This window comes from Phyllobates terribilis, unplaced genomic scaffold (genome assembly GCF_046119375.1).
Source record: "Phyllobates terribilis strain yellow unplaced genomic scaffold, ASM4611937v1 Scaffold_8__6_contigs__length_399053987, whole genome shotgun sequence".
Classification (NCBI taxonomy): domain Eukaryota; kingdom Metazoa; phylum Chordata; class Amphibia; order Anura; family Dendrobatidae; genus Phyllobates; species Phyllobates terribilis.
Window position 1 is genome coordinate 56,286,407 of NW_027362768.1, and position 27,569 is coordinate 56,313,975.

At 43.7% G+C, this 27,569-nt stretch overlaps 1 protein-coding gene across 3 annotated transcripts in view; it reads left to right on the forward strand.

Moving 5' to 3' along the window:
* HMCN1 (hemicentin 1) overlaps positions 1 to 27,569 on the forward strand; it is a 924,522-nt gene that overhangs the window by 505,730 nt on the left and 391,223 nt on the right. For all 3 annotated transcript variants that reach the window (XM_073642974.1, XM_073642975.1, XM_073642976.1), the window contains exons 56-62: positions 8,066 to 8,253; positions 11,725 to 11,821; positions 17,628 to 17,789; positions 19,456 to 19,569; positions 19,667 to 19,869; positions 20,004 to 20,085; positions 20,169 to 20,300. In XM_073642974.1, the coding sequence (XP_073499075.1) occupies positions 8,066 to 8,253; positions 11,725 to 11,821; positions 17,628 to 17,789; positions 19,456 to 19,569; positions 19,667 to 19,869; positions 20,004 to 20,085; positions 20,169 to 20,300 (978 nt within the window). The remainder of the gene's footprint in view (positions 1 to 8,065; positions 8,254 to 11,724; positions 11,822 to 17,627; positions 17,790 to 19,455; positions 19,570 to 19,666; positions 19,870 to 20,003; positions 20,086 to 20,168; positions 20,301 to 27,569) is intronic.

A 27,569-nucleotide genomic window follows, 5' to 3' on the forward strand; every position in this document is an offset into this window, starting at 1 on the left:
TAACGAGTTCAAGAGAGGCCTGGACGCCTTTCTTGAGAACAATAAAATTACATCTTATGCTTAGTGATAGTTAATTAATCCAGGGATTTAATCTGACTGCCAGATAGGAGTCGGGAAGTGAATTTTTCCTCAATGATGTAAATTGGCCTATACCGCATGTTTTTTTGTTGCCTTCCCCTGGATCAACGCTGCGGAATAGCTGCAGTGCACAAGAAATAGGCTGAACTGGATGGACGATTGTCTTTTTTCGGCCTTATAAACTATGAAACTATGAATGCCCTGCTCACAAGCTTATAATATTGCAGTCATGAAATTCTTGTGCTTAACTTTCCAATATTCTCAACCACATATATCAATATATAAGATGAGCACGTTTTATTAGAAACATGAAACATTGACCTATAATACTTTGCAGAGTATTTGCTACCAAGATACTCTTTACTTTCAATCGTACAAATCATTTTAGAATTATTTAAAATATGTGCTTATTATCCTTTTATTCCACAAATCAAAGAAAATCTGAAAAGTAATATAGCAGGAACAACCAACAAGATATCACTTCAAAAATATATATTTTTTAAAGGGTTATTCTCAAGCTCTCTTGAGGAGCTCACAATTCTGCAGTTTCCTTATTTCCTGGTTTCTAGGGGGAGGGTTGGGGGGGTGGACACTCCTCCTTGAGTGACATTTCTCAGTAGCGGAGCTGTAGTATTAACAGAACTTATGCTTAGCTTTTTAGTTATGCTGTAACATATTCAGCTAGCATAGCTTTTTTTTCTGGAGTGTACACTGCTATAACCATCTATAATATAACGGGAGATGTGTGTCTCCGTCTGAAGCCTTTATAGACTGCGCAAGCGTGACACGCCTGCGCAGTCTGGCTCCAGACAGAAGAATGCATGGAGCCGTTACAGGTAAGTGTGTATGGCGCCCTAGATCGCGGTATGCGTAGACACTGAACGCATACCGCGATCTCCGGCGCCATACTTACATACTTACCTGACTGGGAGGAGCGTTGCAGCGGCGCCTCTCTTCTTGCCGAAGACTGGGATAGGAGTGAGGCGTCTGAATCGGTGCATGCGCATAGCTCTATCCGGCGCCATTTTACTGAAGACACATTTGCAGTATGGGTATGGGCATGCGCGTACTCCGGCGCTACACTCTTCCCCTGGCCTCCGGCAGAACAGGACACCACAGCGCTGGAGCACAGGAAAGAAAGGTGAGTATAAGTGTTTACTTTTTTGTATGTGTGCAGCGTGAAAGGGATCAGGGGTGCCATACATACCAGGATAGGGGGGTGATGGAGCCACACATACCAGGATTGGGGGATGAGGGGTACCACACATACTAGGATTGTGGGGTGATGGGACCATGCATACCAGGATTAGGGGGTGAGGGGACCATGCATACCAGGATTGGGGGCTGAGGGGACCATGCATACCAGAATAGGGATGAGGGGTACCATACATACCAGGATAGGAATGCAGGGTGCCATGCATACCAGGATAGGAATGCGGGGTACCATGCATCCGAGGATGAGGGATTGGGTGCCATGCATACCAGGTTTCTGGGATGAGGAGGCCATACATACCAGAATTGAGATGAGGGTGCCATGCATACCAGGATGAGGGATGGGGTGCTATGTATACCAGGATGAGGGGTACCATACATACCAGAATAGGGATGAGGAGTACCATGCATACCAGTTTACGGATGAGGGGTACCATGCATACCAGGATAAGGATGAGGGAGCCATACATACCTGGATTGGGGATGAGGCGTGCCAAGCATACCAGGGATGAGGGATGGGGTGCTATGTATACCAGGATGAGAGGTACCATACATACCAGAATAGGGATGGGGGGTACCATGCATACCAGGATGAGGGATGGGTTGTCATGCATACCAGGATTGGGGGATGAAGAGGCCATACATACCAGGATTGGGGGATGAGTGGTGCCATACATACCAGAATAGGGATGAAGAGTACCATACATACCAGGATAGGAATGCAGGGTGCCATGCATACCAGGATAGGAATGCGGGGTACCATGCATACCAGGATGAGGGATTGGGTGCCATGCATACCAGGTTTCTGGGATTAGGAGGCCATACATACCAGAATTGGGATGAGGGTGCCATGCATACCAGGATGAGGGATGGGGTGCTATGTATACCAGGATGAGGGGTACCATACATACCAGAATAGGGATGAGGGAGCCATACACACCAGGATTGGGGATGAGGCATGCCATTCATACCAGGGATGAGGGATGGGGTGCTATGTATACCAGGATGAGGGGTACCATACATACCAGAATAGGGATGGGGGGTACCATGCATACCAGGATGAGGGATGGGTTGCCATGCATATCAGGATTGGGGGATGAAGAGGCCATACATACCAGGATTGGGGGATGAGTGGTGCCATGCATACCAGGATGGGGGATTGGGTACCATACATACCAGGATTACGGGATGAGGGGTACCATGTATGCCAGATTTGGAATGAGGGGTGCCATGCATACCAGGATGAGAGATGGGGTGCCATGCATACCAGGATTGGGATGAGTGGGGCCATGCATACCATGATTGGGAATGAGGGGTGCCATGCATACCAGGGTTGGGGATGAGAGGTGCCATACAAAGCAGGATTGGGGATGAGGGGTGCCATGCATACCAGGGTTGGGGATGAGGGGTGCCATACATAGCAGGATTGGGGATGAGGGGTGCCATGCATACCAGGATTGGGGATGAGGGGTGCCATGCATACCAGGATTGGGGATGAGGGGAGCCATGTATATCAGGATTGGGGATGAGGGGTGCCATGCATAGCAGGATTGGGGGTGAGAGGTGCCATGCATACCAGGGATGAGGGATGGGGTGCTATGTATACCATGATGAGAGTTACCATACATACCAGAATAGGGATGGGGGGTACCATGCATGCCAGGATGAGTGATGGGTTGCCATGCATACCAGGATTGGATGATGAAGAGGCCATACATACCAGGATTGGGGGATGAGTGGTGCCATGCATACCAGGATGAGGAATGGGTTGCCATGCATACCAGGATTGGGGGATGAAGAGGCCATATATACCAGGATTGGGGATGAGGGGTGCCATGCATAACAGGATTGGGGTGAGAGGTGCCATGCATAGCAGGATTGGAGATGAAGGGTGCCATGCATACCAGGGTTGGGGATGAGGGGTGCCATGCATACCAGGATAGAGATGAGGGGTGCCATGCATAGCAGCATTGGGGATGAGGGGTGACAAGCATACCAGGATAGGGGATGAGGGGTGCCATTCATACCAGGATTGGGGATGAGGGGTATCATGCATACCAGGATTAGGAATGAGGGGTGCCATGCATACCAGATTTGGGGATGAAGGGGCCATGAATACCAGGATAGAAATTATGGTACCAGGATGGGGATGTGGGGACCATCCATACCAGGATTCGGATGAGGGGAAATGCATGGCAGGATAGGGATGAGGGGTGCCATGTATACCAGGATAGGGATGAGGGGGTACCATGCATACCAGGATAGGGATGAGGGGTACCATCCATACTAGGATGAGGGGTACCATACATACCAGGATAGGGATGAGGGATGGGGTACCATGCATACCAGGATAGGGATGAGTAGTGCCACGCATACCAGGATGGGGTTGAGAGGTGCCATGCATACCAGGATTGGGAATGAGGGAGCCATGCATAACAGAATGACGGATGAAAGGTGCCATGCATACCAGGATTTGGGGTGAGGGGTGCCATGCATACCAGGATTAGGGGTGAAGGGTGCCATGCATACCAGGATTGGGGATGAGGGGTGCCATACATATCAGAATTGGGATGATGGTGCCATGCATACCAGGATGAGGGATGGGGTGCCATACATACCAGAATAAGGATGAGGGGTACCATGCATGCCAGGATAGGAATGCTGGATACCATGCATACCAGGATGAGGGATGGGGTGCCATGAATACCAGGATTGGGGATGAGGAGACCATACATACCAGGATTGGGGAATGAGGGGTGCCATACATACCAGAATAGGGATGAGGGGTACCATGCATACCAGTATACGGATGAGGGGTACCATGCATACCAGGATGAGAGATGGGGTGCCATGCATACCAGGATTGGGGATGATGGGTGCCATTCATACCAGGATTGGGGATAAGGGGTGCCATGCATAGCAGGATTGGAGATGAGGGATGCCATGAATAACCAGGATTGGGGTTGAGGGGTGCCATGCATACCAGGTTTGGGGATGAGGGGTGCCATGCATAGCACGATTGGAGATGAGGGGTGCCATGCATTCCAGGATTGGGGATGAGGGGTGCCATGCATAGCAGGATTGAGGATGAGGGGTGCCATGCACAGCAGGATTGGGGATGAGGGGTGCCATGCATACCAGGGTTGGGGATGAGGGGTGCCATACATAGCAGGATTGGGGATGAAGGGTGCCATGCATAGCAGGATTGGGGATGAGGGGTGCCATGCATAGCAGGATTGGGGATGAGGGGTGTCATGCATTCCAGGATTGGGGATGAGGGGTGCCATGCATACCAGGATTCGGGGATGAGGGGTGCCAGGCATACCAGGATTGGGGATGAGGGGTGCCATGCATAGCAGGATTGGGGATGAGGGGTGCCATGCATTCCAGGATTGGGGATGAGGGGTGCCATGCATACCAGGATTGGGGATGAGAGGTGCCATGAATACCAGGATTGGGGATGAGGAGACCATACATACCAGGATTGGGGAATGAGGGGTGCCATACATACCAGAATAGGGATGAGGGGTACCATGCATACCAGTATACGGATGAGGGGTACCATGCATACCAGGATGAGAGATGGGGTGCCATGCATACCAGGATTGGGGATGATGGGTGCCATTCATACCAGGATTGGGGATGAGGGATGCCATGAATAACCAGGATTGGGGTTGAGGGGTGCCATGCATACCAGGATTGGGGATGAGGGGTGCCATGCATAGCACGATTGGAGATGAGGGGTGCCATGCATTCCAGGATTAGGGATGAGGGGTGCCATGCATACCAGGATTGGGGATGAGGGGTGCCATGCATAGCAGGATTGAGGATGAGGGGTGCCATGCATACCAGGATTGGGGATGAAGGGTGATATGCATACCAGGGTTGGGGATGAGGGGTGCCATACATAGCAGGATTGGGGATGAGGGGTGCCATGAATACCAGGATTGGGGATGATGGGTGCCATGCATAGCAGGATTGGGGATGAGGGGTGTCATGCATTCCAGGATTGGGGATGAGGGGTGCCATGCATACCAGGATTGGGGATGAAGGGTGCCAGGCATACCAGGATTGAGGATGAGGGGTGCCATGCATAGCAGGATTGGGGATGAGGGGTGCCATGCATTCCAGGATTGGGGATGAGGGGGTGCCATGGATACCAGGATTGGGGATGAGAGGTGCCATGCATACCAGGATTGGGGATGAGGGGGCCATGCATACCAGGATTGGGAATGAGGGGGCCATGCATACCAGGATAGGAATGAGGGGTACCATGCATACCAGGATAGGAATGAGGGGTACCATGTATACCAGGATAGGGATGAGGGGTACCATCCACACCAGGATGAGGGGTACCATACATACCATGATAGGGATGAGGGATGGAGTACCATGCATATCAGGATAGGGATGAGGAGTGCCATGCATACCAGGATGGGGGTGAAGGGTGCCATGCATACCAGGATTGGGTATGAGGGAGCCATGCATACCAGGATGAGGGATAAGAGGAAACATGCATACCAGGATTGGGGATGAGGAGACCATACATACCAGGATTGGGGAATGAGGGGTGCCATACATACCAGTATACGGATGAGGGGTACCATGAATACCAGTATACGGATGAGGGGTACCATGCATACCAGGATGAGAGATGGGGTGCCATGCATACCAGGATTGGGGATGATGGGTGCCATTCATACCAGGATTGGGGATGAGGGATGCCATGAATAACCAGGATTGGGGTTGAGGGGTGCCATGCATACCAGGATTGGGGATGAGGGGTGCCATGCATAGCACAATTGGAGATGAGGGGTGCCATGCATTCCAGGATTGGGGATGAGGGGTGCCATGCATAGCAGGATTGAGGATGAGGGGTGCCATGCATACCAGGATTGGGGATGAAGGGTGCCATGCATACCAGGGTTGGGGATGAGGGGTGCCATACATAGCAGGATTGGGGATGAGGGGTGCCATGAATACCAGGATTGGGGATGAGGGGTGCCATGCATAGCAGGATTGGGGATGAGGGGTGTCATGCATTCCAGGATTGGGGATGAGGGGTGCCATGCATACCAGGATTGGGGATGAGGGGTGCCATGCATACCAGGATTGGGGATGAGGGGTGCCAGGCATACCAGGATTGAGGATGAGGGGTGCCATGCATACTAGGATTGGGGATGAGAGGTGCCATGCATACCAGGATTGGGGATGAGAGGTGCCATGCATACCAGGATTGGGGATGAGGGGGCCATGCATACCAGGATTGGGAATGAGGGGGCCATGCATACCAGGATAAGAATGAGGGGTACCATGCATACCAGGATAGGAATGAGGGGTACCATGTATACCAGGATAGGGATGAGGGGTACCATCCACACCAGGATGAGGGGTACCATACATACCATGATAGGGATGAGGGATGGAGTACCATGCATATCAGGATAGGGATGAGGAGTGCCATGCATACCAGGATGGGGGTGAAGGGTGCCATGCATACCAGGATTGGGTATGAGGGAGCCATGCATACCAGGATGAGGGATAAGAGGAAACATGCATACCAGGATTGGGGGTGAGGGGTGCCGTGCATACCAGGATAGGGGTGAAGTGTGCCATGCATACCAGGATAGGGATGAGGGGTACCATGCATACCAGGATAGAATGGTGGGGACAGGATGGGGGCAGCACAAATACCAGGATGGGGGCAGCACAAATACCAGGAGGGGGGCAGCACAAATACCAGGAGGGGGGGAGCACATACCAGCATGGGAGACCATATACCAATAAAAATGCTTGCCACCCGGGCGTAGAACGGGTTCAATAGCTAGTATTTATATAGTGAGATTACAGGGAATTTGAGCAAGCATAGAGCTCTGGACATTAAGAGCCATGATAAGGAGACTTGCTCTGGAAGATGCTAATGGTTGGAGATTGAGAGGGAGGGTAGGGAGCTGAGCTGTATACTGCTGTATAGACATCAATGGGCTGGACAGTGATGGCTGGAATCTCAAGAGTTAACTCCACAGCCTGTAATATTGAAGATGTGCATGCTTGGCCAGACACTGGTAACCAATCTCCTTGAAAATCAGCTGTATACTATGTGAGAAAAAAAAACCTTTCACAGCAGGAGAATAGAAATAGATAGGAAAAGCAAGTTGATTGCAAACTTGATTAATTTTATGCTGTCTAACTAAACAACTTAGTAAAATGAGAATACCTCTTTAAATCCTTTAAAATCATAAAATGGGGGCTTTGAAAAGATTTAAGCAAAACATTTATTTTATTACAATGATTTTATTCTCTTTATAATTGTGTGACCCACTTACAGTTTATTTGTGCATCTAAATTACAATAGAGGCTCATGAGTTTATATACGTGGAATGTTGCCACGTCTCTTTAAACGCCCCTTCTTCCAAAATTAAAAAGTTGCCAAAAAGTTGCCAATTTTTCAGGGCAAATGCTGAAATTATGAATATATTGAACATAATGATAACTTATAAAATACACAGCACCCTCCAAAATCTGATTTATAAAAACTTCATACATTTTCCCGTTACATTTTGTAACAGAAGTTAATTGTAAACATCTGAAAATCAGTTAAGTAAATCTGCAGTGACTGGACATACTATATAATTATTATTATTATTATAGAGATGTGTCATACTTTCTGTTTCAGTAATCTTACAAGTGGTTAATCTAATTACACTTCCTAAACCTTTGGCATTGTGACTTTAAATGAGTGTGAATAGCCTATGACATTATCATTTCTGCTTAGTACCGCCAACTTTTGAAGGTAGCACCGACAATTTATCAGAGGAAATTACATCTTTAGAAAATCAAACTATATTGCTGAATTGTTCTGTGCAAAGTCATCCTGCTCCAACTGTAACCTGGCTTAAAGATGGGCGAGCAATAGAGGAAGGAATCCACTACCAGATTTTATCTGCTGGAAGATATCTGCAGGTTTGTGACATGTCATATGTATTGTTATATATACACTGTGTGCACAATTACTAGGCAATTTGTATTTTTGATTCATTTTATTATAGAACAACTACAGTGCTGGGTCAATTGAAAAGGTTAATAAACCTGAATATTTAGGAAAGTAAAAGTGAGGTTTTGTCCTCCTTAGGAGAATACTTATGAGTACATAATTATTTGGCAACTATTAGTGTGCAGAATTATTATGCTACTAAATGGAAATGTAAATTGTTCATCTGATTTGTTTATTTTCATCTGTTATAGTGAGAATAATAACCAAACCACTCAAAATGTACAAAATACTTTTCTTGAAATGTCAGAAATGTATCAGTGACCGATATACCCACCCTTCTTTTCAACAACAATCATAAGCCTTCCATCCATGGAGTCCGTCAGTTTCTTAATCTGTTGATAATCAACTTTATGGGCAGCACCAACCAGAGACTCCCAGAAACTGTTCAGAGAGGTGGACTTCACCAGAAATCTCCAGTTTAAGGACGTCCCACAGGTTCTCAATAGGGTTTAGGTGAGAGGAAGGGACCATGTCATTATTCTTTCAGCTTAAGGCTGAGTGCCCACGATGCGGATTTAATGCGTTTCTGTGGTAGCATTTCCGCCGCGGAAACGCATTAAAATCGCTTGTTAAGAGGTCTGAGATGTATCCCAATAATATTCCGCATGTGCTGCGCACATGCTGCGGAGATTTCCGCTGTGGATTATCATTGCAGACAAATCTTCAGCACAACCAATTTGGGCGCAATTTCGCTGTGAATTCGCGCCCATTTACTTGCATTGAACTGCATAATATCCGCATGTATACATGTATACATGTACACATGTATACATGCGGATGTTATGCGGTTCAATGCACGTATTGTACCCGGGTCTGGAGAAGAGGAGACTCTCTTCCAACCCGGGTACCATGATACCAGCAAGTAAAAAGAGAATAAAGTAAAAAAGAAATAAAATTATTCATAGTCACCTCTACGGCGGCCCCCAGTTTCCTCCTGGCTGCGTCCTCTCTCCTCGGCATCCAGCGGTGTTCTGCCAGGACCTGCGGTGACGTCGTTTAGTCAGCTGATGGTCACGCGAACGCTGACGTCAGCAGTCAGGTGATGGTCACGTGACCATCAGCTGACTAAATAATGACGCCGCTGGTCCTGCCAGTACACCGCGGGACGCCGAGGAGAGAGGACGCTGCCGGGAGGAGACCGGGGGCTGCCGGAGAGGTGAATATAAGGATTTTTATTTCTTTTTACTTTTTTAATTCTTTTTTTTTTACTTTAGATGCAGCATTTTAAGCAGAAATCTCCTCATAAGTTGGTCACACAATATAAATCCATGCCAGTTGCATGAATTTATATTGTGTGACCAACTTGTCAAGCTCTTTTCCAAGTGATGCTCAAAATCGCTTGGAAAAACGCTTGAAAAAAAACACATGAATAAATGCATGTAAAAACGCTGAAAAAACGCCTGTAAAATCTGCATGTGTTTTTTCTGCCAAGGAGATGCAGAAATGCTCATGAAATTTCTGCTCCAAATCTGCATCGTGGGCACATAGCCTTAAGACCTTTACCGGCAGCCAAGTAGTGCAGACTTCGATGCATGTGATGGAGCATTGTCCTATATAAAAAAATCCTGGTTTTATTGAAAGATGCAGACTTTTTTCAGTACTACTGCTTATAGAAAGTGACTTCTAAAACAGACAGTAGGTTTCAAAGTTGATTTTAAGTCTGTCTTCAACTTGAAAAGGTCCACCTGGCTCATGTTTAATAATATCAGCCCATAGCAGTGCCCACCTCCACCCTGCTGGTGTTTAAGCTGAAGTGGAGGTCTGTGCTTATTTCTGATCCAACCACAGGCCCATCCATCTGATCCATCAAGAGTCCGTCTGTTAAGAGTCACACTCCTGTGATCAGTCCATAAAACCTTTAAAAAAATTGTAATCAGATATTTCTTGGCCCAGTCTTGACATTTCACTTTCTGTGTCTTGTTCAGTGGTGGTCGGGTTTTAGCATTACTTACCTTGGCCATGTCTCTGAGCTTTGAAAACCTGTACCTCTGGGCACTCCATGAAAGTTGCAGTTCTAGAATATGACAGCACTTCTAGTCTGAACTAGCACCGGAATCTGTTACCTGTCTTGGCCAGTGTCCAGTACCTGTCTTGTCTGAACCAGCACCTGCATCAGTGTCTGTTCTGCCCGGTGACCCAGGACCCGTGTTGTCTGTACTGAGTCTGAATCCTGTCCAGCCAGTGACTCGGAGCCCGTGTCTGTGTCTTGGCGAACCTGAGCCCCTGGGGTCAGCAGTACCGGGGACTGCCTAGGAGTGGTACTTGGCATCTACTTGCACCTCAAGCTTGACCTCACCATCAGAGGCTCCAGTGAAAACCAGGTAGCCACTTAGCGACGCCTCTCCTAGGTAAGCCCATGGCACAGTGAGTCCACGATCCTTGTGTTTGACATTCTGCACACCTTGATAAAGGGTTGAATCCTTAGGCCACACCCTCCCTCTTTACACAAATATGCATCACCTGATATGATATGATTGCTATGTATAGCACAAGCAATCAGACGCCTGCAGGACTATTGAATACAGTAAAAAATCAAAAAATGTTTTTAAAAAAATATGAAAAAAATAAAGCAATTAAAGAAAATAACAAAATACAAATATTTGGTATCGCTGCATTTATAAAAGTCCAATCAATCAAAATATAAAATTAATTAATTCATAAATGGCGTAATGAGAAAAAAAATTATATGCCAGAATTATGTTTTTTGGGCACCGCAACATTACAAAAAAATGCAGTAAGAGGTGATCAAAACATTGTATGTACTCCAAAATCGCATAAGTAATAATGTCAGCTCTGGGTGCAAAAAATAAGCCCTTACACAGCCCCATATCCCGTAAAATGAAAACCTTACCGGTCTCGGAAAATGACGATGCAAGAAAGATGTTTTTTTTTTTTTTTTTAACGAATGAGTGTCATTAGCATAATCGGCCCAATTGCAAGCCATGAGAATATATGGCAGTGCGAGTCAACCCACATAGTGATAATAGAAAAGTAGCAATAATGGTTGTGAAGGCATTGCATTGAAACGCACGTCAAACTGGCGCCATTCCAGCAGGAGAGACTGTTCATGGGTATGTACATGATGCTCATCATTAATACTCTCCTGCTGTTAATGCTGCCTTAAATTGCTGAGTTTTCCTTTCTGATCAGATTCATGTATTTTATTCAATGATTTTTTATTATTTGATGTTCTGTTTAGTTCTTGGTTTTGCCTCACATACAGTCCTTCTACATGCTTACCCCTATTATCAGTCACTTGATATATAACTTACCACTTACACACACCTTTGATTGGTGTGTATATTATAGGGCTCCACTTGGTGAGATCCTTTAATGTGGACATATATTAATTGATATTTTCTCTTCCTTTGTTCTTTCAGATAAAAAATACACAATTAATGGATACTGGTCGATATGTGTGCATTGTCGAGAATGTGGCAGGAAGTGCTGAGAAAATGTTTAACCTGATTATTAATGGTAAAACTTTTTATTTTATTACTGTTATGTCAGTCCTGACTATTAAGGTAGGGATAGTTCAACAGAGAGAGAGATAGAAAACATGGAGTTTCATGAGCATATAGTAACCCCATGCTGTCAGATGGGTGAGCACCGAGATACTGTGTTTGGCTGTGTATGATAATATCGACAAGAGTGAGGTGCACGAACCCTCACTGATACTGGCGCATCCACTCTGCCCAATATAGAGTCACATGCAGCTTTGCATGAGGCGCAAGCTGAGACATACTTACATTATTATATTGGAGGGTGATGCTGAGCACAAAGCGACACACTGCTCATATCTAAGGCTGCATTTGCACATCTGCGCTATGCGTCCTAATGCCGTCTGTTTTTTTTCTTGGACAGCACACGGACACATAGAATTTCAGTGATCCATCCACACATCCATTTTAAAAACGGATCTGTATCTCCATCCAGGAGACTCAGAGCACATCCTATTCTCATCCATTTTGAAGATCAGTTTAGTACATTAAAGTCTATAGTCATACATACAGACATGGATGAAACTTGGAAGACATACTTTGTACTTCAGCTTTCCATTCTAGTTCCATTCTAGTTTTCTTCGTTTTTAATGAATACATTAAGAGTCAATGGATAACAAAAGTTCTGAGCGTATTCCTGCTTCAGTTAAAGAAAAGAAATAAGAAAAACTGATGTAAGTAGGATGACCCCTGAAAAATAGAAATCAGTCTGTTTCTCTTGGATGGTAACACTCACACAGATGTATAAATGTAGCCTAAGGAGGTCGCAGAACACAACCTCAACAATTCTTGAGCTTCTGTTACATGCACGCCACTAGGTTCAGATAGGGGGAGACGGGTTTCATGAATTCTTTGGAATCCTGGGGGAACCGTTACTCAGGGCGACCATAGGCTGCAGCTTCTCTCAGGCACACAATATATTCTGTTGCTAACCAGACACATCTGACAAGAGTCTTCATAAACGGTAGAACAGTAACATTTAATGAGGCACGGCCAGTGCAATGCAAATGTCTCTTTGAGCAACAGGCTCCAGTAATAACAGTACAGTCTCCTTTGCAGCACAGCAGTACACAGTCTATTATCCGGTAGCACAGTACAGCACAGTTTTAATGCATACACAACCACTTGCTTTTCCTTTACAAGGACTCAATAGTACACAGCATTCTTTATCCTGCATGGAGATGGAGGGGGGGAAAGATTTGATGAGGGAGATGATCTCTTTGACAGGCTTCCTTGCTGTCCTTATCTTTCTGGCCGATGATACTCCACACTGTTAGCTCAGGGAGTCTAACTGACCTTTGTTTAGCTTCCCTCCTGACCTGAATTCTGTTCCCTTGACTTCTGTGAGATACAGATCATAAGCCACCTTTCTCTTCAGCTCTGGCCAGGCAGTAAACAACTTCCCCACAATCCCCCTGGGGCTCTGCTAAAAACCCTCCTTGTCTCCTGTGACTGTGTTAACCCCTCTAGTTGCTGGATGCTTCAGGAGCACAACACTTCCTGTCTTCTGTCACACTCTGCAACAGCACTACTTCTGCATGCCACACTCTTCCCTCCTTTTTGAATGTCGCCCTCATCATTCATCTTAATTGGTTAATCTGACCAATTTTGAGACAGTGGTGAAAGTTGGATAACTTTATATACAAATTGGCATTGTGAAATTGGTATAACGTTCATAAACATTGATAACAACCTAATCTTACAACCTTTTTTTTGTAGCATGCCTGTAAGAAATAAAGTTAACACAATTAAAACAATTAGCATCTCTTCAGCTGGAGCTTTTCGTACGTCTTCAACCAGCTCTCTCTCTCTATGCTTTAACAGTTATTTGTTTCTACAAAGTCTTTTAAGAAAAATCAAAGCATGAAAACAAGTCTTTCCACCAGGCAACATCTTCCATACTGCCTCTTGGTGGTGATTACCACTCAAGTGGGCTTACCTGGTCCGCAGACAGAGATACCGGTTTCCAGTCGACAGTTCTTGGCACTTGACTCGGTTCACCAAGTGTCTCATACGTCAACAACACGGGCTTCCTCACTTCTCGAGTTGACATACTCCTGGTGGGTTGTTCCTCAGAGACCACTGGTTCTTCGGTCACAGAAGTTTCTTCCACCGCACTCATTCCCCGTGCTTCCTCAGATGCTCTTGGAGTTGCCTCTGTAAGTTCTGAACTTTCAAGGTCACTATCCACCTTCGGAGCTTCAGTCTGTGGTGGTCCCTTGGTCGATCTCGGACAATGTTGGTCTACTTCTGGGAAGTCTTGTTGTGGTGGGAGATAATCACAGGGTAGTAGTAAATTCTGATGGACTATTCTGGTTTTCTTGTCCCCCGTTTCCGATTGGATTTCATACACTGGGCTGTCATCAGCTTACCTCCTTACGAACACATACACCTTGTCTTCCCAGTACAAACAAAGTTTTCCTGGACCGCCTTTCTCACGTACGTTCTTGACTAGCACCCGGCTTCCTGGTGCCAATTCTACTCCATAACATTTTCAATCATAGTACTCCTTACTCTTGCTCTGTCCTTGTGTAACCACGTTGGATGCTATGTTGTATGCCTCTGCCATCCGTTCCTTCAATTTCCGAACGTACTTCGGATACGTTCTGTATGTCTCTAACACCGGAGTATCAAACATGATGTCGATTGGCAGTCTTGGCAATCATCCATGCAATAGGAAGAAGGGTGAGTAACCCGTTGCATCGCTCTTTGTACAGTTATAGGCATATACCACTTTTGACAGAGAACTCTTTCCGTCTTTCTTCTCGTCAGCTGTTAAAGTGCGCAATATCGACAATAATGTCCAGTTAAAACATTCCACTTGTCCTTTACCTTCTGGGTGATAGAGCGTTGTGTGGGATCTCTGAATTCTACAGTACTTTCCTAGCTTGGCAAAGAGCTGGTTCTCAAATTTTCTTCCTTGGTTGTGGTGTAACCTCGTAGGGAACCCAAACCTCAAAGCAAAATCATTGAAGATCTTCTCTGCTGCTGTTCGACCCGATTTATTAATGGTGGAATATGTTTCAGCAAATCTAATGAAATGGTTCATCACCACCAAGATGTATTCGTAACCATCCTTGCACGTCTTGAGATGTAGAAAGTCTACTGAAACCAGCTCAAATGGGTACGTAGATTGGATGTTGCCCACAGGTGCCCGGGTTGATGTGCTGGAACGTTTATCTTTCAGACACCCACACTCCCTGGTCACATATCTCTCAATATCTCTCTGCATGTACGGCCTGAAGAAACGTTCACGGATCAAATTTGTTGTCCTTTCCACTCCCAGGTGTCCCATGTTTTCATGGAGTTCTTCGAAGACCAACCTACGGAATATTCTGGGTAGTACCATCTGCTGGTTTTGTCCTCCTTTATGATACAGGATACCGTCTTCACTGAGGTAGAGCTTCGTCCATTCTTTAATTAAAACAGATACTGCTGGTGACTCATGGTCTCTCTTCCGTTTACTTGGAAACTGATTTTGGTCCACATAAAGTAGTATTCTATCAATTATCTCATCTTCCCGTTGTGCTCTAAGGATTTTCGCTTTTGGTAGTTGTTCAATAGACCGGGGATGATCTTACGCTCTCATTTTTATGGTGGGTTCGACCATCAACAGACACCACAATGGTGTCTTCCTCTTGATAAGCTTGCACTGCTTGGGTAGTGCTCTCAATTGCTTCCAGATTGACTTCCTCCTAGCATTCTTGCATGAACTCCTCAGGCTCTAGTGGCATTCTCAACAATCCATCTGCATCCATATTGCATTTTCCTGGCCTGTACTTGATGCTGAAATTGAAGTCAGCTAGTTCAGCGTCCCTATGACATCTTCAGCTTCTGTCTCCCCCAGCTCATCCATTTTTGCATTAATGGCAGCTAACAGTTGCCTGCGGTTGTGTGCTTTGGAAATCTGTTCTACTGACCTCTTTATATTTTCTGCTACTGGTCCCCTTTAACTGGTGTAGTAGAGTTCAGTTGAGGTACTGTGCTGCTGTGTTTCTCCAGACACTTTTGCTCTTCTCCCGCTACACGCCAATTCCCGCTCAGGATTCCCTGTATGGGCTACCAATGTTAGACGCATGCTGCTAGATTCAGATAAGGCGAGACGGGTTTCATGAATTCTCTGGATTCCTGGGGGAACCGTTACTCAGGGTGTCTATAGGCTGCAGCTCCCCTCAGGCACACAATAGATTCAGTTGATGACCAGACACATCTGACAAGAATCTTCATACACATTCAACGGTAGAACATAACATTTAATGAGGCATGGCCAGTGCAATGCAAATGTCTCTTTGAGCAACAGGCTCCAGTAATAACAGTACAGTCTCCTTTGCAGCACAGAAGTACACAGTCTATTATCCGGTAGCGCAGTACAGCAGTTTTAATGCATACACAACCACAGGCTTTTCTTTCACAAGGACTCAATAGTACACATCATTCTTTATCCTGCATGGAGATGGAGGGTGGGAAGAGTGTGATGAGGGAGATGATCTCTATGATAGGCTTCCTTCCAGTCCTTATCTTTGTGGCCGATTATACTCCACACTGTTAGCTCAGGGAGTCTAACTGACCTTTGTTTAGCTTCCCTCCTGACTTGAATTCTGCTCCCTTGACTTCTGTTAGATACAGATCATAAGCCACCTTTCTCTTCGGCTCCAGCCAGACAGTAAACAACTTCCCCACAATCCCTGTGGGGCTCTGCTAAAAACCCTCCCTGTCTCCTGTGACTGTGTTAACCCCTCTAGTTGCTGGATGCTTCTGGAGCACAACTCTTCCTGTCTCCTGTGCTTGTGTTACTTCTAAAAGTTGCTGAATGCTTTTAAAGCAACAGCACTACTTCTGCATGTCACACTTCCCATTAATAGAGTATAGTGGGAACAGAGAAGAGTAAAAATCAAAGGGGATTGATGAGCTTAGTAATCCTGATATAAAACAGGCCATACTTACTTATGTTTTGCCCAATTACAGTTGAGTTATATATATACCCTATGTGCACCTAAGTACAGAAGAGGATACCCCCCCTATTTAGCACCATAAACTTACGTGCTGCAGTGACACATTGATGCTAAGCATTCACATTGCTTACTACATCACAGAGCGCCTAATTTCCCTGTCAAATACTCTCTCCTAGCCTTGTGACTAATAAAAGAGTGTTAATAAAATTAAGTATAATAACTAAAGGAGAAATTAGCTAATTATTTTCCCTATGATAACTAAAATACAGAGACATGAGGGATTCCTGCTCTTCTGTAGCAATATAAAGGATATTGTACAGTAGTATTGAGGAGTGTAGCTGTGACTCCAATACTGGGGAAAGAAAATCACTTACTAGAAAGTTGCATCAGTCAGTTGTCCCTTTACCTCTTTCATTCTCCCACTCCCCTATCCATTTTAATAGGCAGCTGCAGTGTGATCCTACGTTGAACTGGAAATTCATATTGTTTTGACCGTGATGAATATTGGCAGTTTTTCTGAATGAATGATGAATTTAGGAGATGGAGGAAGTGACTCATGAGTGGAAAAAGAAGCATATTTCTGGGATAAGTTATAATGCAGATTATATGTTTGTGTGTATGATAGATTTATGCAAACAAATTTAAAGGTCAGGGACCATTTAATAATGCATTTTCTTTACTATAAACTGTTAAAAAGTTTGTATGAGATTAGAAAAATGATATTTGTTGCCCAAAACAGCACCCACCACCTTTTGTATCTGACTCGCAATTTATGTAAGAAGCTATATAAGAACTAGAATTTGATTCTGTTGTCCTCCCATTTCATTGCAGTTCCTCCAAGAATCGTAGGCAGCATATATGAAAACGTCACTATTGTAGAAGATAGTTTCATTTCTCTGACATGTGAAGTCACTGGATTTCCATTACCGATGATAAGTTGGCTGAAGGAAGGGATTGTTCTTAGACCAAGCACACATCACTTTATTGTGCCAGGTAAGAGGGATTTATAATGGACAAATGTTTTATTTGAGTCACTAATGCTGCATTTATAGGTCAGTACTCTATGTACACTGGGCGGGAGCGCTGAGAAGCGTTTCCTACCTGCTGGCACCTCCATGTCCTCTTCTGATTTGTTGGCGTGACGTGACATCATAGTTACTGCATGACGCATACACAATGTTGTGCCATGCCATGTCCAGTGGCTAAGCAATGCTGACCTGGGAGCTGGGCCAGGATCCTGCGAATCAATTCGCTAATCTCTATTTACTGTCTTATTTCTGTGCTTTTTATGGTGAAGTGTGTAATGTGGGTTCTTTGGGTTCTTCCCATTTAAAATAGAAGACAATCACACCAATAATATTCAAACAGTTTGTCTTTACTGAAGACAACTGTGAATACAGTGACACACAATTTTTGGGGTACTATCACAATTTTGTATTGTTGCTGATTAGAATAAACCAAACCAACAAAACATAGCCTTCATTATCTTCTTACTCAGGTCTCTCATAGGGACTACACTGAGTGCTGTGATGCTGCACAGTCTCACATAACAATCTCAGTCTCCACCAGATGTCTAGAGCCACCTAATGGCTCTCACTTACAGACCTGCTTCTCAAGGTTTCTGTCCATTCATACATTCTCTTCAATGATACGATCATGTAGGTGGTCTGGTCTCACTACTGGACAATTCGTTCAAACTGCAGGCTCACTCTACATTCACTTAGACATAATCAGTAGCCTTTCGCCTTGGCCCTGTATCTCAAGGGCTCACCCTACACTACATTTTTCACTATATTCTCAACTCAGACCAATCTTCTTTATAACTGTACTATCAGGCTGCAGCTAAGGCATACAGGGCAACCAGAACATGGTCCAGTCAACTATGGTCATTCTGCTTCTACTGCTTTTCTCTCCAAGGTTTATCACTTTCTGGCAGACAACCCTTCAGGACTGCTCCACACATAGTCACTATATGCTCTCTATGCCCCCTCATGATATGGGGGTAGTGCAGCATATCAGCTTTACTATGATCTGTCCCAAGCCCGCACTAGGCATAGGCCCAGCCACTTCTATGTACCTTCCCTGTGATTTTCACCCAAAATTTCAGTCCTTGTCCTATCATACCACCACACATGAAATTGCATGGAAAACTGTGTTTTTTACCCAACCTGCAATAAAAAACAGCAAAGCATTATATAGAGTGCCACACAACATATATACATAGGAATAAGCAACAATATAGTGTAACAGTACAGAATACATGAGGGTCAATCAGTTTGCCCTCCTTACAAATGTATAGTTAAAGCCTTGAAGGTATTCCTGTGTGAGAAACAATACAATATTTGCATAATTCTAAATGTATTTTAATATAAAGACAGCAATGTGTGAATATTTGGTCTGATGCCTTCAGTCATTGGACAACCACTACAGTTGTCTTATGTTCAGTCCTAGAATTTCTGAGGATTTCCTGTTACATTAAATGTTTGCCAGCCTCAAATAGGAGACCTGTTAAAACTTACCTTTTGTTCTTAATGCCCCTGATTACAGACCTAATTTTGAGGACAATTTATAATGTGAATTACTACGCTCTAGCAGACCCCCTCACCAATAGATTTGCAACACATTGCTTCTCGGTAATAAAATATTTTTTTGTTTGTAGGGGGCAGGATTTTGCAGATTCATCAAACCAAGCTGGAAGATGCTGGGGAATATGTATGTGTTGTCAGTAATCAAGCTGGAGAAACCAAGAAAACATTCTCTTTTAATGTATATGGTCAGTCCATATCACTTAGTACACTCTTGAGAACAATCCTATGTGACAGATTTTCATTCTTCAGTAAAATACTCCTATATGTACATTATTATTGCAGTGTCTCCTACCATAGTCAGCAACAGCGGAGATTCCAGTGCCCAGGTGGATGTAGACATTTCTACATCGACGTTCTTGACATGTGAATCCAATGGAATCCCAGCACCTATTATAAATTGGTATAAGAACAGCCAATTGATTTCTGAATCCACTAATATTAGGATTCTTGAGAGAGGGAAAATATTGAACATTGTCAATGCTCAGGTGAGTCAATTCCCAGATTCACCATCAGTCTTCTACTAAATAGCACTGTCTAAGTTGAAAGACAATTTAAGCTTAGCCTATTGGAGCATCACGAATTAAAATTTCTCTGTCATCATCTTAAATGTTCGTTTCAGGTATCTGATACAGGAGAATATGAATGTATCGCCACAAACGTTGTAGGTCAAGATAGGAAGACATTTTTCCTGATGGTTCATGGTAAGATTTTGGTGAATTCCTGTTTATGGACTGATGACAAAGCATGGGATGGAATATAATATTTGTATTAACTTTGCTTGCAGTGCCTCCCAGGATACAAGGACCTCCAGTGGAGTATCAAAGTGGGACCGTTAAAAACCCTGTTATGCTTTCATGTGATGCTTATGGAATTCCAACACCAACCTTGATTTGGCTCAAGAATGGCAGTCAGATAAGTAAGTATATGCGATCATATATTAAAGCTCAGAGCATTACTGGTGATCAATTATGAGCGAAATATTTTTTCACTTAGCATAAAGTTTTACTGAACTTGATATTCAACTGTCTAAAATAATCACTGATACCTCTAAGACCAGAATGCAAACTCATTTTTTTTGTAATATTGTAATATAGCATTCAAAAGATAATACTTATTGTTTTTTTAGCTAAAGGTCCATTACACGTTAGTCTGCTGAGTCAACTAATTTTGCTTTGGCCCCCTGACTCTATCCCAACATAATGTTGAATTTAAATCCTCAATCCTTCAGTATCCAGGAGTGATAAGATGCTGTCATAGATGTCAGTGTTAATGGGTATTGAAGAGTCTGGAATGAGATAAGATAAGAGCGAGACCGGTTACATTAATTTGTTGGAATCCTGAGGGAACAGTTATTCCGGGCGACCATAGGTTGCAGCTTCTCTCAGGCACACGATAGATTCAATTGCTGACCAGACACATTTTGATAAGAGTCCTCAAATGGTAGAACAGTAACATTTAATGAGGCACGGCCAGTGCTATGTAAATGTCTCTTTAAGCAACAGGCTCCAGTAATAACAGTACAGTCTCCTTCGCAGCACAGCAGTACACAGTCTATTATTCAGTAGCACAGTACAGCACAGTTTTAATGCATACACAACCACATGCTTTTCTTTCACAAGGACTCAGTTGTACACAGCATTCTTTATCCAGCATGGACATGGAGGGGGGGGAGGGTTTGATGAGGGAGATGATCCCTATGACAGGATTCCTTCCAGTCCTTATCTTCCTGGTTGACAATACTCTACACTGTTAGCTCAAGGAGTCTAACTGACCTTTGTTTAGCTACCCTCCTGACCTGAATTCTGTTCCCTTGCCTTTTGTGATATACAGATCATAAGCCACCTTTCTCTTTGGCTCCTGCCAGACAGTAGACAACTTCCCCACAATCCCCTTGGGGCTCTGCTAAAACACTCCCTGTCTCCTGTGACTGTGTCATTCCCTCTAGGTGCTGAATGATTCTGGAGCACACTTCCTGCTTGTGTTACTTCTTGTAGTTGCTGAATGCTTTTAAAGCAACAGCACTACTGCTGCATGTCACACTATCTAACAGTTCATTTACATGAGCAGCTAATTGTTTAAATGATGAACGATGTGATAACTGACAACTAGCCAACAATGTCAGACAATGTCAGTCAAGGAATTATATAGGACAAGAATCGTGACTGAAATAGTGATCGTAGTTGTTCCACTCAGCATGTTCTCATACCTCGGTGGGTGTGATGCATGATTTGCAAGAGACAGCGTCATCGTCAGCTCTCTGCAAATCTCGCACTTGCGTGCAGCTTTTTTCACCCACATCATTGCGCCAGGTGTACGCTTCCCAGCTTCAGAGGCGCACTGCGCATGACCGGGAGTCCAGAATCTGTCCCTGTCCTCAGACTTTCAATGTTGGGAGGCCATCATGATAACCAGAATGTGATGTAACTTTCCTCCTGATGCAAACAGAAATTCTGCAGTTGGCATCCAGGGGTCAAGTTTTTCTAATGTGTTTGATTGTGTACCCTTGCTACAATGTTAATTTAAAGGCTTTGTCTTCCGTTGGGGTATTTTTGTTCCCTAAATGAATGTATTTCAGGCAAAAATTATTTTTGCAATTGGGTTTCATAAAAAAAAGTAAATAGTTTGGCTCTTACAGTCTTTTGTTTCTCTGCACATTCTACTTTGATGTAGTCTATTATCATAAATCAGCTGAGATGAGCTTAGAAAAAGTCAAATAAGAGTTAAAAAAACTCCCCATCAGTCTATCATAGCATGCTGACTGATGGATTCTCAGTTAACTCATTCTGTAGCCAGCAACAGACAAAGCAACATACAAAAGGCAAATGGCACAACATTTTTAAGGCAACCCAAATTAAGTTTGGCCCAAATTACAAGCATTTAATGGGGTTCTCCAAGAAATGTTATAAAATAAATAATATACATTTAAATATTAAACATTTTTCTATATATCTTTATTTAGCAAAAGGGTATTCTTTATCAAGCACACTCTGTCAGGATTTCAAAGATGGCAACTGCCATCTATATCATTGTGTAGCCTGTCCTACATTTCAGAGGACATGCAGTAGGACGGCTGAGTGAAGAACATCTGCTCCAGACAGAAGTCACATCAGAGCAGCGTCCACTCAGCCATCGTGAAAGCTCATTCCTCTGTTCAGTCAACCTGACAGGACACTAATCGGAGGGGAGTAAAGGAGAAGATAAACACTTTTCTTTAGCTGTCTGAGAATGAATATTTATCTCATTCAGCCTGACCGTTTTAGTGTGTCCATCCCATTCTTCATACAGCCTGTTCTACTACATGTTCTGAAATGTACGATGGGATGCATGTTGATATAGGTAGGTGGCAGTTGCCATCTTTAAAATCATGACAGAGTGCACTAGATAAGGCAGAACTTTTTGTTAAATAAAGGTATTTAGAAAAATGTTTAATATTTATTTACTTTATTTATTTTATTACATTTCTCGGAGAATACCTTTCAGTAAAAAAAAAAAAATTGGCCTCACAGGTGGACAACCCCTTTAAGTAGTATTCTTAAAGCAGTGCCAGTACTTCCTATGGACCCAAACTGAGTTGTGGAAGACTGCTATCTAATTTGAAATAAAAAAGTCTTTCTGGTGTACACACTGTATATACAGGTGATCAGGGGGGTTGAAGAAGCACATCTGCAAAACGTGCGTCGGGGCCTGCACTACATCATCTGGTTATACTCTATTCCTTTTACTTTGCAATCATGCTTTAACATCTCAAATATGGACTTGGCACACGCTTAGGACTTTGCTGCACTATATTTAGCACTTTCTTCATATATTATAAACTCTGAGATACTCCTTATGAATTCCTATCTACTGAACCGCTTGCATTTGGTGTCTAGCAGGACTTGGTGTCCACCCTACGCCAAGTTGTAAAAAAACTGCCAAGCTGTAAACCATGTCCTGGGGTTGGCTCTCTCAGAATACAGGTGGTAAGGACAAAGGATGCTACAAGACAATTTGTTAGGGAACTACTTTTTACTAACAACGAAAACTGAGTTACACCGGCAACGCAAGAAAAAAACACAGATAAATTTCACACACACCTAGCTAGTTCATCTAGGACCTCTGTGCTGCACAACCGATAGGCCCAGTATGTTTTATAGTATACACTATAATTTGCCTGACATGTGGTTCCGCCTAATTCTGTAACCAAGAGTTACACAGAGCAGGGATGTAATTAGATGGGTGCAAGAGGCGGCCGCTGCAGTGGTGCAGTACAGAGATTCACAAACTTAACAATTCTCTAAGATTACAATTCTGTTATGCTATCTATACACAAACTCACTCACTGGAGGGAGTATCTAGCTAAGGCTCACACAGTCCTATTAGCAAACAATGTCTCTAACTGAGAATCTATGTTTGGCGTCAAACTCTCTCTAAAGTCTGCGCACCAGCGGGATCCCTGTGGTGGGGCCTGAGCTCAAGACTTACCGGCTAGAACCTGATCACTGAAGAGGTTGCCTGATCGTCTGCTTGGCCGTTTAGTTGGGAGGCCGATGAGTGGATCTTGGACTTGTCACCTGGAGCGTAGTTTTAGTCTGATAGGCTAGCAGAAGGCCATTCACGTCACAGCAGATGCCTTGGGGGGAATCCAACTCTGCATCCAACCGTAGTTGTTCCCACAAAGTAATTTTTCCTCTCTGGCATGTGTCACAGGAACAGTTACACCTTTCTTCAGTAATCTGCTCAGCTCCTAGCACACTGCACACACTGAGCTTCAGGATGCCACACGATTCACCTGCTCAGTCAGCTTCCTGCTCCAACTGACTAAAACACCATGAGATCAGCCATCGAGTCTATTCCAGAGGCCGGAGTCTGAAACTGCAACGATGTCCAGTCATTCCCATCTCATATGTGTTCAGTATGTAACACATATGGACAGTACACAGAATGAAAATACGTTCATAAAAGTACAGGAGGCTCAAGCAAGAGCCATCAGCCATATTGGGAATAAGCTTACCTCTAGGAATGTTAATGGATTTGCTCTAGGTCCTCTAGACCCCAAAAAGACTACCTGTATCTTTTTATCTGTTATGCCATTCTGTGAAAGAGTATTTACTGTACATACCAAGTGCAAAATGTGACCACTATGCATATTCTACCAATGAAAGTAACTCTGACCTCAGGCCCGGACTGCTAATCTGCCTTATCGGGCAGATGCCCAGTGGGCTGGTCTGTTAGGTCATAAAATGGTCTGCCTGGCTACTGTTGTCAGTGTACCATTGTGTATCAGTGAGTCATGCATTCTGTGTGGAGTCTGAGGTTATCTGCTTATCTACTTATCTTTATGGTAGGTAAAATAAACAAATGACTGGACAACTCAGAGTTCTAAGAGTTTAGGATGGGCAAGCCAGACGCAGATTTGACTTTGAAAAGCTGATCTTGTATATTGTGCACTAATTAATAGCTTCTAATGCCTCTAACTGCAGAGTTTGCTCTGAAGAGTTCTCCTGTCCTGTATGTATACACTGCACAGTACCACTTCTCCTGTCCTGTATATATACATTGCACAGCACTACTCCTCCTGTCCTGTATACAGGTGCATCTGACAAAATTAGAACATCATCAAAAAGTTAATTTATTTCAGTTCTTCAATACAAAAAGTGAAACTCATATATTATATACAGTCATGGCCAAAAGTATTGAGAATGAGACAAATAGTAATTTTTCCAAAGTTTACTGCTTCATTTTTTGTAATGGCAATTTGCATATACTCCTGAATGTCAAAGATTGATCAGCTTAACAGCAATTACTGTACTTGCAAAGTCAATATTTGCCCAGAAAATGAACTTTAACCCCCAAAACACATTTCAACATCATTGTAGTCCTGCCTTAAAAGGAGCAGCTAACATCGTTTTAGTGATTGATCCATTAACACAGGTGTGGGTGTTGATGAGGACAGGGCTGGCGATCAATCAGTCATGATTAAGTAAGAATTACATCACTGGACACTTTAAAAGGAGGCTGGTTCTTGGTATCATTGTTTCTCTTCAGTTAACCATGGTTATCTCTAAAGAAACACGTGCAGCCATCATTGCACTGCACAAAAATGGCCTAACAGGGAAGAGTATCGCAGCTACAAAGATTGCACCTCAGTCAACAATCTATCGCATCATCAAGAACTTCAAGGAGAGAGCTTCCATTGTTGTCAAAAAGGCTCCAGGGCGCCCAAGAAAGACCAGCAAGCGCCAGGACCGTATCTTAAAACTGTTTCAGCTGTGGGATCGGACTACCAGCAGTGCTGAGCTTGCTCAGGAATAGCAGCAGGCTGGTGTGAGTGCTTCTGCACGCACTGTGAGGCAGAGACTCTTTGAGCAAGGGCTGGTTTCAAGGAGGGCAGCAAAGAAGCCACTTCTCTCCAGAAAAAACATCAGGGACCGACTGATATTCTGCAAAAGGTACAGGGAGTGGACTGCTGAGGATTGGGGCAAAGTCATTTTCTCTGATGAATCCCCTTTTCGATTGTTTGGGACATCTGGAAAACAGCTTATTCGGAGAAGAAGAGGTGAGCGCTACCACCAGTCTTGTCTCATGCCAACTGTAAAGCATCCTGAAACCATTCATGTGTGGGGTTGCTTCTCAGCCAAGGGAATCGGCTCACTCACAGTCTTGCCTAAAAACACAGCCATGAATAAAGAATGGTACCAGAATGTCCTCCAAGAGCAACTTCTCCCAACCGTCCAAGAGCAGTTTGGCGCCCAACAATGCCTTTTCCAGCATGATGGAGCACCTTGCCATAAAGCAAATGTGATAACTAAATGGCTCATGGAACAAAACAAAGAGATTTTGGGTCCATGGCCTGGAAGCTCCCCAGATCTTAATCCCATTGAGAACTTGTGGTCAATCATCAAGAGACGGGTGGACAAACAGAAACCAACAAATTCTGGCAAAATGCAAGCATTGATTATGCAAGAATGGACTGCTATCAGTCAGGATTTGGTCCAAAAGTTGATTGAGAGCATGGGAGTGAGAATTACAGAGGTCTTGAAGAAGAAGGGGCAACACTGCAAATATTGACTTGCTGCATTAACTCATTCTAACTGTCAATATAACCTATTGGTACTCATAATATGATTGCAATTATATTTCTGTATGTGATATAAACATCAGACAAACACTAATAAAAACCAGAGGCCAGCAGATCATGTGAAAATATAATTTTGGTGTCATTCTCAAAACTTTTGGCCATGACTGTAGAGTCATTACAAACAGAGTGATCTATTTCAAGTGTTTATTTCTGTTAATGTTGATGATTATGGCTTACAGCCAATGAAAACACAAAAGTCATTATCTCAGTAAATACTGACATGTGGGTCTTTCTAGGTCTATCTGGGTCTATCTAAGTCCAGCTAGGCTATGGGTTGAACTAGATGGACTTGGTCTTCCTTCAACTTTAAAAACTATGTTAGTATGTTACTATACACTGTGTTCCAACTTATTATGCAAATAATATTTTCTCAGATTTTCCCAAATTACCTATATGAATTGCAGTCATTGTAATTGTCCAGTCAAATAACTATTAGAGTACAATTGAAAGGTTTTTGTACAAACTGCCTATGATAACAGTATATTTTTTAAAAAATAAAAAAACTCAAACTGCACTCAAAATGCATGTTCCAAATTATTATGCACAGCAGAGTTTTCAACCTTTTCATTTTAATAAAGAACAAAAAAAGTCATTTTTGAAATTATAAGCATTAGCAGGTTATTACAAACTGAAATCAAACAGTTTTCAACTCAAAACTTTATTCTAGGTGATGTTGCATTTGCACATAGGACCGCTTGTTCGAAAGGAGCTTCTGAACTCTCTCGTCCATTGAATTTGTCAGGTTTAGGATGGTTTCTGCTTCAATTGTTTTGCATGAGGACAGAATACCCTCCCAGAGCTGTTGCTTAGATGTGAACTTCCTCCCGCCATCATAGACACTCCTTTTGATGATGCTCCAGAGGTTCTCAATGGGGTTGAGGTCAGGGGAGCATGGGTGCCACACCATAAGTTTGTCCCTTTTTATGCCCATAGCAGCCAGAGATGCAGATGTGTTATGTGCAGCATGAGACGGGGCTAAGTAAAGAAAAACGAGTGGCCATCATTACTTTAAGAAATGAAGGTCAGCCAGTCCGAAAAATTGGGCACACTTTGAAAGTGTCCCCA